Raw genomic sequence first — 12,227 nt, 5'->3', positions numbered from 1 at the left:
CCCAATTTATAAGATATAATTGGAGAAAATAAGCAGTTTAAGACATAAATAAAAGTCGTGCTTGTGTGTGTTGCAATAAATGTGTTCTGGACGTGTGGACAGGAAGTGACTTCAGGGGTTCAGAGTTGATCTTTAGCTGGATTACGGCCGCAACAGGAGCCTGTGTTATTATTATTATTAATATTATGTGCCTATTGTGAGATAATTCAAACCTGCAATAAAAGCCTGTTGTTTTGGCGATCAAGTCTGGCACTTGTATGTGACACCTAGTGACCAGTGTAGAAGACTGCACATTGATTACGTTTTCTTAATACCTTTACTTGTATTTTAGTTCATTTTGCCATTTTTGTGCATGAAAATGCTTAATTTAGGCAAAAAAACATACAATTTGTTTGAATATGCATACTTTGTTTGCTAATAGGTTGTATTAAACCACAAAATAACATGATTAATTTATTAATATATGTTCGAAAAACCGTGATGGAATGAACCCGCACAATTCGAACCGTGATGTGGCGAGGGGCGACTGCATACTGCAAATTTGTTAGCAAAGGTCATTGAAGCGTCACTGAAGGTTGTGCTGTTTCACATATTTTTAGAAGTGTTAAAATAAGATAAAAATAAACCAACACTATTTTGGAATTTATTTCGAAGGATAAACTATTCTTGACACATGTGTGAAAGCGTGTGTGTGTGTGTCTGGATGTGATTGTGCGTAAAGGTGTGTCATTGGTAGATTACAGTTTGTGTTGATAAGGTGTGGTTCCTGTTATCACAACGGTGACATTACAGGATCAAGGCCCTGCGCTTGAACGCTCTCTGAACCTTATCGTGCGTCGTATTGGATCAAAGTTTATTTGCTCTGCTACATTCTTATTGGGGAAGGAAAACGCAACATCAGTGTCTCACTAGACATCATTTGTATTGACCAATTTGCTATTGACCCTCTGTTGAGTCATCCTTGTATCATAGCTCAGTAAACACTAAGTTAGTACAATGCTAGTGCAATGTTAATACAAGGGTATTAAACATGCTCAGTTTTCTTTATTTTATTATATTTTTACTTTATTCACACAAGGTCTGTTTCCATTTTCATTTACATGAGAGGGACACAATATTAGAAACCCCTCATAGTATGACGATTATCAGTGCAAACTACAACGCAAAGACAGATCATTAATTGAACGCCTCTCTGACAGTGACAATCAACACTGAGCATTGCTATTGATACATATCATAAAATGTATCAGTTCTAATCTTGGCCGTTAAATACAGTTTTCCACTGACCAGATGTGGATGACCTTAACTCCCTTATCTTGCTTTGCTGTTTAGATTAAACAGGTTTTTCTGCTGAGGAGCACGTGCGACAACCCACAGCACACACACACACACACGCACACCTCTCATTCATTTTACTGCCATCCACATCAAAGTCAAGACAGAAGTTTTTCTTTATGTCCAAACAAGATGCTTTTAGTGATCAGGGTCAGGTTTTAATTAGGGAAACCACAAAAGAGTGCTTTGCTTTGACTTGCGGTAAGCATTCTCACGGAAGGTCAGCTGGTGTGTTAGGACATGATTACAGTATTGAGATCTATTGGGCGGCGGCACCCTCTAGTGGTCAATCTGGTACACTAACCGATGCAAACATACCGCCTGCACTCACAGGTCCATTTTGCATGGACATGATAGACATTGTGACTTCAAAATCAAACGTTTATTTGTGCACATATATGTGCTTTATATTGCACATAATACATTTTATATAATACAGTATAAATATAATGCAATATATTGTATCAGATTTCATTGTATATAATACAGTATACTGTACATATACATTTGTAATCCTTACAATGAGCCATATTATACAATATTTTCATATTTCAATTATGTATGACTCCATCTGCTGTTTTTAAGTCTTCTGTTCCCTTCATTTGCCTTAAATCTAAATTTGTTTAATCTTATTGCTGCTTTTTTTTTCTTTTTTACATATGTTTCCTTGTTTTGCTTTTAATCTCGTATCTTGTACATTCATTAATGTAATTAATTATTCATCTCAACAGGAGCAGCATGTATGCCAGAGCAATGTAGGTCATTCATTGATCATTAGGGGTGCAACAATGCATAAATTTCACTGTTCGGTTCGGTTCGATATTTTTTCAATACGAAAAATAAAGTACCTTGTCTTTTTTAACTTGAATTTTATTGAAATTGCCAACATATTTCACATTTTTCAGCATGGTATGAATGTGAGAGGCGGAGCTCACTGGCTCTGTGCTTGGCAATGCAACCTAAGCCAGAGTAATGGATCGCAGATACACTGAGCTTTCAGTGTTTTGTGTATTGAACGGTTCGATACACGAATTGTTACACCCCTATTGATCATTGTTCATAGGTTATAGGTTCATATACGTTCAGCATTTGTTTATGAATAACACGTTTCTTCATTCATCTTTAGTCTCTCTTACAGTTACAGTTACAGTTACACTTACGTAACCGTTTGTATTAAACTTCATTTTTTTGTATTTCTAACACCTTTTATTCTTTTTTTTCTGTTTATTGTACTCCAAATCTGATTATTTTATTATTTGATGTTTTTTTATTCTTTCAAAATACAGTATGTTCCCTTCTTTACTATCAGTCAATCAATAGCTTATTTTCTACTAATAAAAAAAAATGTTAAACATGTCTGAAACAAACAAAGCATACCATTATGTATACACAGTACGGATATGTGTATGTACTGTATATGTATTGCGTTTTTATGTACGTTATTATCTAATACTGGTCACCCTTTGTTTAGGCTGGTAGTTTGTCTAAAAGAATCAGTGAGAAAAAAAAGAAAAATACATTTTCCTGACAAATTTATTGGCATCATTGTTAGACATCATGTGCACAAATGCATCTCTCATTTTTTTTTTTTTAAAGAAATAAAATGACAACGTAACAGAGGTCCTTTTACAATGCTAGTTTCAAGTTTTTTGGGGACATTTTGTTGTTAAAGTACACACAATTGCAGCCTGCTCTTTAGTGTTTCTGCATGACCTGCGAGTGTACAGTCTTGTATCAAAAGTTATAAAATATTCATGTTCAGGTACGTATAACATAGAAAGTCATGTGTTTTTAAGGCTTTATCCCAATAATTGTGTTGTTATTGTATTCTTATAGCAGTTGGGCAGACAACAAGTAGTATCAGCAAATAAACAACAACCATCTTCAATTGCAGCATGAAAACTCAAATAACATTACAAGCTAACATTAGGCACCCTCTTTATACAGTGTGTATTTAAAACTCCACAGGCTCCAGGAAGACGGAGCCTCTATTTCAGGACCTTTTCCCCCCTGATGGGGGAAGGCTGGCGGGATGTTTATGGTAGTAGACAGGAGGGGTGGCATTGGAGCTTGTGTTCATTCCTGTGGGAACATAATACATACCATCCAGGTAGCTCTGGTCCAACGGTGGATGGTTTTGGGGTTCTGCCTTTGACCCCTGAGCAGAACAGTTCCTGAAGCTGCTACTGGGTCCATTTGGGTGCACTGCTGCCGTAGCAGATGCCTCAGGATATCGGGGTGGCTGGTGCTGAGACTGGGGGTGAGCAGGCGGAGGGGGAGCTGCGTAGGGCATGTATTGTGGAGCAGAGCCGTACATATTGGGATTGGGGAGGGATGAGTATGGGGCTGCTGATGGAGGATATAAGCCTGAGTGAGACATGGCTTGCTGGGGGATGAGAACTTCCACATACTGGCCGGTCTCTGGGTCAAACAACATCTTCCTCAAAGGCTGCATCGGCACCTCTATGTAAAAATACTTCCCTGTTTCAGGATCCAGGAGGACTCTGCGAGGTGTCTGTCCATAGTTGCTCTCTGAGTACAAACTGGAGCTGTCACCCCCATACTCGGACCCATATAGATACTGGGGATCCATGGGACCCAGGCCAGGGGAGTGACTGTGCCCAGAATCACTATAAGGAGCACCAGGTATGCTTGGTGGCTGCTGCTGGGGGGATCTGTGTGGAGGGAGCCGCCGGGGGTCAGTGGGCACGGGGCGATCAGCCGGCATAAGTGAAGGGTGGGTAGGGCACGGGGGAGGCTGGTGTAGAGGCTGGTAAACGGTGGACGGCTGGCTTGGACCAAATGGACCTGACTTGGGTGATGAGCTTGGTTGGAAGCTTGTAGGCTGAGGATCAGCTCTGCACTGGTGGTGACGGAGGGGGACTTGGTAAGGTATGACATGACCTGGGGAGTGTGGAGGGGCTGGTGGGGTGAGGTTGTGGTAATGATGGTGATGATGATGAGGTGGAGGCGGAGGAGGTGGGAGAACAGGCTGAGGAGGAGGGAAGCCTACTGTACAGGAACAAGGAGGAGGGTGGGAGATGTTCTGATAGCGATTTGACCTCCTCGGTGTTAAATCTGGCATGAGGGGACTAAAGCTCTCTCTTTCATCATAGCTTGGAGGGTCATCAGAGCTATTGAAATGGTCAGTGGACCTTTGGGTGCACTCGCTGGACAATGACCTGCGGTATTGTTGCTGTGTGTATCCTGTTGCGGAGACAGCAGCAGGAGGTTTGGGATGGCTTGAAGTTGTCGACGTGGCTGCTTCATGTGTGTCTGTTTCCACAGCAGCTGTCTGGCTCGCATGTAAAACTTCAGGGACCTGGTTTGCAATCAGATCACCCTCAGTTGAGGTGATACTTGGTGCAGCTGATGAAGCAGATGTAGCGTGCGCCAATCTCACAGGTGACGCCCGTGGGTGCTGCTGCTGACCTCTGTCTTTAGAAGCCTCTGTTGCTGACTGGTTTGCGAGGCTTGAGATGCTGGTTGTTGTTATTTTGCTTGACGGGGGTTTGAGGCTGGATACGGCAGACACAGCAAGTTTTCTTGTTTGGTTAGACGTTGAGGTGGCCTCAGTGGGTATCTTTCTGTAGATTGTAGGAGATGACACTACAATTGTTTGAGATCGCTCCTCACTTTGAGGTTTTAAGTTGGATGGTGCCTCACTGGTCTTGGCTCCAAAATCTGGAGGTTTAAATTTGCAGGTCGGTTTTGGGGGTACGACAGGCTTGTCAGAATTTTTCGCAATAGATTTAACCTCTATGGTTTGTAGCCTGTTGCTTTTAGGGCTGTTGGTGGTCATCTCTCGTTTTGTGGTTGTCTCTTTTGAAAGGGACTTCACCTCAATGGGCTGAGGTCTGAATCGTCGTATGGCAGGGGACCTCGGGGGGAAAGTAGCATCCTGTCTTTTCACTCCTTCAAAATCTCCATGTTCCTTTTGTTTGTTTAGAGTTGGAAGCTGGTCCTGTGAGGATCCTTGTGGGATGCTGTCTTTTTGCTTGATAAGACCCATCTCGTCCTCTCTAGTCTTGGGTGGTTTATTTGCATGGACGCACGACAATGATGGGCTGGACATGGTGGATGAAGAAGAAAATGTCTTCTCTCTACGGGGTTCATTTCGACCATCTGAAGGTGTCTGAAGTGGGATCTCCAAGCAATTCACATGCTTACGTGGGACCCCTTTTCCTCCAGTAGAATTCTGGTTGTCACCCACCACTGCTCCAATGTCAGCTTGGTAGCCTTTCTCCTTTAATAACATGGACACTGAATGACTACTGTTGCTTGGGGCGCTACCACTGGTTGTGATGTCAGGTGAAGGTGAGGAAGCTACGACCTGGGGACAGGTGTGCACCTTTTCCTGGATTAGTGGTGCACTTGTCTTTGCCTGGCTGGATCCATCCCTAATCAACACAACAGCAGTGGACACTTCTCTTTCCTTGCTGGGCAATTTGGGGAGACTTCCTAGCATGGGAGGTTTTCTGTCTGATCTCATCACTGCCTCATCGTTTGTCTCCTTCAATGTTTCTGCCTCCATATCAGAAGTCTGACTTGAAGACTTGGTAGTTGCTCCCTTAACTGGTTGTTCTTGTGTCCCTTGTTGTATGCCTGCAGTGCAGTTTTGCTCTCTATTTGAAGAAGCCTGTGTTTTGTCATCTAAGTCTTTATGGCTTTTGTTCTTGTCATCCCTCCAGCAAACTGCCTTGCATTGTATTTGCATCGGGTGTAACTGAGATGAAGGCTTCCCTTCGCTCTGCAGAGGTAGATTTTCATTGTTCACCTCCACCTTTTGTTCCTCTCTCTTCTCCACCATGCACTTATTTGTCCTTTCCCCTCGCATCTCGTCGGTCTTTCCTTGCACCTTTTTTCTCACATCCTCTTTTATTCCATCCTCGTTTTTGTCATTCGAATTCACATCATTTTCTTCATTAATATCTGAGGGTGACACAGAACTGGTTGCCTTGAATGACAGATTATATGTGTTCTTAACAAGTCTTCTAACATCTCTGACTTTGTGGATGGGGCCTTTTATTTTATTTTCCCCATTCCTCTCATTGTCCTCCATTTTGACATCTACATTAGTCTCTTGGACTTTTTCATCCTGTTGTCTGAAATCTGCTGGAGATGTTTCTGGATTTTTTTCTGCCTCAGGTGTAAGGCAGACATTGAGAGACGCTTTCTTTTTCTCACCACCTTTCAGTTTAGTCTCCTGTGTTTCCAGTGGCGTATGGCTGCTCTTATCACCCTGTTGCTGTTGTTTATGGACTTCTGTGTTTTCACATTCCTGTTGTTGGCTTGCCATCCTTGTGTGCGCGCTGAAGGCTTTGGTAGCAGAAGTATCTCCTGTGTTCCCGGCAGTGACATTTGCTGAGTCACCTCCCTCTCTCTCCTGCCGTGTTTTTCTGTCATCTATAGGTTGTACTCCACCTTTTGACTGACAGATATCCAATGGCACTCTTAGCTGGGATCTAATTTCAGATGGTAGTGCAGTTGTATTCCCATCTTGAGAATCAGACTGTTGGTTGTCAGTGTGTGAAAGGTTAGCAATTCTGTTGCTGCTGTTTGAACTTGGCCTGTTGGATTTGTCTCCATAGCTGTTTGCTGGCCTGACGTCATCTCTTTGGCTTTGTTCTGCTTTCACAGCAGGACCTTTTGATGGGTTTGAATATAGAAGGCACTCAAGGTTGTCCTCAGTGGCGTTGTTTTCTCCAAAGGTTGGTCTCACCTCCTCTCCATCAGGCTCATCGGGTTGCTTATCAACACCTTGCATCTTCTTGGACAGAACGTTTTTTATAAGACAAGTGGCCATCTTGGTCTTAGAGGATGTTTCATCCAGAGAAACAGATTTCTGCAGTTTGTTTTTTCTTTCATTGTACTCAGGATCAGTGCAGAGCTCAGGAGTGTAACATTCTTGGACTTCTGCTGGTGTACTGTATTGTCTCAGGAATGCCTCTCTGGAATGCCTTTCAAGTGAAGTGCTGTTCTCCATCACAGCAATTCCAGGACTGTTATTTTCACTGCTGTCATCCTTACTTTCCTTTCTCTTCAACTGGATCTGTCTCTTTGGTACTCCTCTTCTCACCTTCCTAGAGTCTTCTCTTTCCACAGCCACATCTATGCACTCAAAGCTTCCCATCTCATTGCAGCGTGATGGATCCATTTCGTCTGAATGGTATAGAAGTTGTTGCTGGAACAAGAACTCGTCATTATCCAGCTTTGAAGCAGAACCCCTAAAGTCAGCATAGGTCGGCCAGGCACTACTGACCCCAGCTGGGCTCTCTTGAGTAGATGGCTGGGAGATGTTGGTAGATGATCGGTGGCTGGAGTTGTACATGTCGAGATAATCTACCTCTGGGCTGGACAGGCTACGAAAAGCCACGTCTGTGAGCCACTTCACCTCATTATCTGCCTCATCCAACTCACTTCCCATACTGGAGCTCGAACTCCTGCCGGGCTTGTTTGTGACTGATCGAGCACTAATCTTGTTCTGCGGTGAGGGCGGCTGAAGTCGCCTGGTCGGACCTCCACTCTTGTCTTGTTGGGAGGCAAGTTTGAGCAGACTTTGCTGTTCCTGTGGCGGTCTGGTGGTAGGCAAGCTCTCTGAATAGGAATGCACGATTGGCATTCCCTGACGACTCTCTCTGCTTGTGGGGGCTGTACTGCGACTCGCAGGCCCTTTTCTATTTTTGGCATTGAATGACAGCTCAACCTGTTCCCCTCTGTAACTGGCATCCCTTTGCCACTCCTCCCACTCCTCCCTCCCTCCCTTTTCTCTCTTGGTCCTCCTCGATTGCCTTTCTCTCTCCTCTTCCAGCTGCATTTTCCTCTCCATCTCCAATTGCTTCCCCAGTGTGACGCTGTGGGGCTGACTATTATTATCATTGGGGCTTTCCCTATTTGTCACAGCCTTCTTTAAATAACCACTGTGTGAAGATGCTACAGAGTCAGGGTGGCCTCTACTCTGCCAGTGTCTGCGTGGTTTCTCTGGGGCTATAATGTGTACAGGCGTAAATCTGGTTAGTGGCGGAGAGGGAGTTTTCCTCCTGTTTACATGGTGCGCCATATCTTGTGCAAACCTTGCTCTGTCTCCAAGTTTTTGCCTTGAATGATCAAATGCACAGTGTGACTTCTTGTTGTCAGACTTCAATAAATGATGTGTATGTTGATTCAGTCGTTTTTCTTCTCTCAGTAAAGATTTGTTGGCTGCGCCACTGAACAGAAAATGAGCTGGAAAAGAGTTGTTTTCGATAGTAGGGCTATTAAAATGGCTCATCGGGAGAGGGTCTTGATTTTCCTCATATGAGGATTCTTTTATTGTAAGTCTATCCTTTGGATGTTGGTGAATCAATGATTTGTCAAACTTTTCCTTCGCCAAGAAAGGTGAATTAGACACTAGTGACCGGAATTGCACAACAGGTGAACTGCTGTTAGTTAGAAATGATTTTTCTACCTTGTCCGATTCTGATGCAGGCTGTACACTCTCTGTTTCCAACTCAGTGCCGTCCTGTGTTTCTGCAATATCAGGTGAGGAGGCGATAACTTGCTCATGTGTATCCAAGGGCGGAGTAGGCAGTAAACAGTGGGTATTATACTCGGCTGAGAGGGTTGATGGTGAACACTGATTATATCTGTGCACTGGAGAGGGTGTAGCAGGTGATGGATCTCTACTTCTGTGCTCAGGTGAAGAATTTTGGCTTTGATGTCTCAGCTCAGGTGAGGGAGTGTGTCGTGTTGACTGAGGTGAAGATGTTTGAGACCTGGACTGAATTATTTCAGCACATATGAAGCCTGATACAGGAGATGATTCGCATGGTGTACTCACTCTGTTTGAGGCAGATGCTCGAATCCTATCAGACTCAGGTGTGGGAAGACGACACAGCTCAGGGAGCATGGAAGTGTCCCCGTCCTCAGGTTGAACAACAGAATAAGGAATCCTTGTGATGTGAGGGGACGAGGCGGTACTCCTTGATGACTCTAAAAGAGGAGAGTTTGGTGTTGTGTGATCTCCAGAGATATATTCTTTCCTTTTGACCTCAGGTGAGGATGCTGTGATGCGGATTTCGGGTGAAGGAGCCGTGTGTGTACTTTCAATGGAAGAACATGTGCTCCTAACTCCAGGGGATGGAGATAAACTATAGCTGGCCACAGGTGAACAGGCCTGGGTGATGATTTCAGAAGATGTAGAATTAGGCCTGGAGAGTCCAGGCGAGGGATTTCTTGGTCCACTCTTATTCATAGATGGAGCAATCAGCAGGTCAGGTGATGGAGAGGTGTGCTTTAATTCAGGAAAAACACCACTCTTCTCATGAGATTGGATGAATGAAATAACAGGAGCAGGGGGCGTGTACCGAGGGACAGGCGTTGACGTGGCACTGCTAATGTCAGCTTCCAGACCTCCGTTTAGGTTTTCAGGAGTAGTCGTACTTTCTTTGGGGAGATCTCCAACCAACTCAGAGTTTTGGATAGAGTTTTGTACTTGTATATCAGGCGTGGAGCCTCTGCTCATGAGATCAGGAAGGGACACCCTTCCTCTCAGCTCAGGGAAGGGAGATGATGATGGAGTATCCGGTGAGGAAGGCCTATTATTCAGCTCAGGAGGGAGAACAGAAAGTCCAGACTGGTGTTTTCTATAGCCAGATGAAGGAAAATGAGAAAGAAGGTTGGATGCAGAGTCTACATTTGAAGCTTGAGAAGAAACATCAGTGGGTCCTGCTTCATTAAGCTCAGACTGGAGGTTCACTGATTCAGGAGAGGATGCAATGTTACAGTTCATAGATGCAGGGGAAGTACTCGGAGTTAATGATTGATGTGAGGGGCTGTTATTTCCTTGAGTGACTTTACTTTGTCCTGGATGAAGTACTGAGAGTGAACATCTCGTCTCAGCACTGGGAGAAGACAAAGATGAAGCTGCTGAGATTAGATGACAGGGGCTGTTTCGTCCAGGGGAGGGTGTCCTCTTCCTAAAAACAGTGCTGTCAACTTCAGCACTAATTTGAGGCGCGGGTGATTTACTTTTCAACTCAAAACTGGAGCTACTATCTTTAGAAAGTTCAGAGCTCTCTATGTCGGGCTCACAGGATTCACCCTGCGGTGGAGGGCTGTGAATCCTTTCTACTTGGTCGTCAAGCCCCTCTTCTCCTTCACTGGAGCATGGTGCAGTGTGGTACGAACCCGAGGAATCGTTCAAATCATCCACTGGTGGTGATGCGGCTGTTGTGGACAAATGGACAAATGCCTCAATGGCGGGGCTGCTGGACAGAGAGGGTGACTCACAATCATCCCCGAATATGTCACATAGACAAGTGGTCTCAGAGATGGCCCCACGTTGGCTCGGAGAGCTGATGATGTCAAATATTTCAACGTGGTTAGGGGTGCCGTCCCGATGGCACAAGGAATATGGGGTGCGGGGTGCACTGCGTAGGAAGGAGTAGCTGTCCCCTTGAAGAGTCCAGCTGTCCATCACTAGTCCACAAGTGCCAATGTCTCACCGTGGCCGTCCAGTCTGCCTCTCTAGTCCTGCTCTTTGTTCTTTCTGTTCCTGAAATGAGATAGGGTCAACTAGACGGTGTGTAGCTCAGTACTCACACATAACCTGAAGGGGTTGAAGCTTGATAATAGTTAATAATACTGTTGAATTTGGTTATCTTGTACAATAATAACAATAATACTGTAATAGCATTGTAATAGTACCGGTAGTAATACTTAATAATATTTTTTTAAACCATCAAACTGCCTTTAAATAGTGTCAAAGTAAATTGTGATATGGTAAAACAGGTTTGAACATGAAATGTTATAAATTAGCCTAATTAAACATGACTTCTTCTGTGGTTATAATCATATAATGTATTTCCCTATGGCTCACCACAAGATTGAATGAAAAAAAAAAGTTCACTCATTATTTAATGTAATAACGGAATGAGGTGGACAGAATGATCGGCACTGTACCTGCGGCATATGATGAGTCTTTTCCAAAGAGAATTGAGTTCCTCTGTGTTGTAATATCTTCCAGTCATCCAAGAAAGAGTCTCTTAAATCCACAGCATTACTCGAGTATTCAAGAGTTCACCATGTGAGTATGAGCAGCTTTGTAGAGCACAATGTGACTGACCCTCACTGCTTCAGAGTACCAAAGCAGTGGCATGGATCAGGCTTCAATAGAAAAGGCAAAGAGGGGCATCTCTCACTGACACATTGCATCCTCCCGATGCTCCCATCTCCATTTCTGCCCCTCCCTTTTGAGTTGGCCTTGGTCAAAGCGCCTTGTGAGTCCACCCTGGCTCCTCACTTTTCTTTCCCTGAGCTGAGCTTCGGGTGGGCATTGGCTTGCCTGCAGCGAGAGCTGGGATGGGTGGGTTTATAGTTAGCAGCAGGTGCTGATCCAGCCAGGACAGATGAGTGGGACTGGAATCTGACACTTAGGGCCAGCTCAGTCACAGGGCCCAGCTATTTATAGAACCATACTATCAGAGGAAGATAGCCATAGCTTTGGCCGTTTGGTCAGGCAGGCAAATAATACAAAACACATTGTATAGATCACTTATTGTTGAGGTCGCTTCTAGCTTACAGCTTTATCTTACAAGAGTGTAAATATAAGTATGTATGTGTATATTCATAGTAAGGTCTTAATGGGGGACAACAGGTCAAAGGTGGTCACAGGCCATCCAACTTTGACAGGTCACATGCAGCCTGTGACCTTGCATAACATGAGAAAGGTACGCTCACATGTTTGCCTCTTAATGCCTGGATCTTTGACTACAGCCAATAAAACACATGCAGGGTTCTATTGTACGTAACACTGCACCAAGTGTGCTCATTTTATTCATTAATGTTGGCAGGAGGACAGAGATACGCCACATAAGGCTGCCTGGACATGTCTGACTCTGGTCAGTTTGGAT

At 44.2% G+C, this 12,227-nt stretch overlaps 1 protein-coding gene across 1 annotated transcript; it reads right to left on the bottom strand.

The window, feature by feature from the left end:
- Positions 1 to 2,958: 2,958 nt before the first annotated feature.
- On the bottom strand, positions 2,959 to 11,603 carry si:ch73-43g23.1 (uncharacterized). Its single transcript, XM_054791405.1, has 2 exons — positions 11,278 to 11,603; positions 2,959 to 10,870 (listed from the first exon to the last, which is right to left on the bottom strand). Exon 2 carries the CDS (start codon positions 10,790 to 10,792, stop codon positions 3,329 to 3,331), a length of 7,464 nt encoding a protein of 2,487 aa, XP_054647380.1. The 5' UTR covers positions 10,793 to 10,870; positions 11,278 to 11,603; the 3' UTR covers positions 2,959 to 3,328.
- Positions 11,604 to 12,227: the final 624 nt, after the last annotated feature.

The sequence above is a fragment of the Dunckerocampus dactyliophorus genome, chromosome 11 (assembly GCF_027744805.1).
Source record: "Dunckerocampus dactyliophorus isolate RoL2022-P2 chromosome 11, RoL_Ddac_1.1, whole genome shotgun sequence".
NCBI lineage: Eukaryota > Metazoa > Chordata > Actinopteri > Syngnathiformes > Syngnathidae > Dunckerocampus > Dunckerocampus dactyliophorus.
This window is presented reverse-complemented; position numbering and strand designations above follow the sequence as displayed.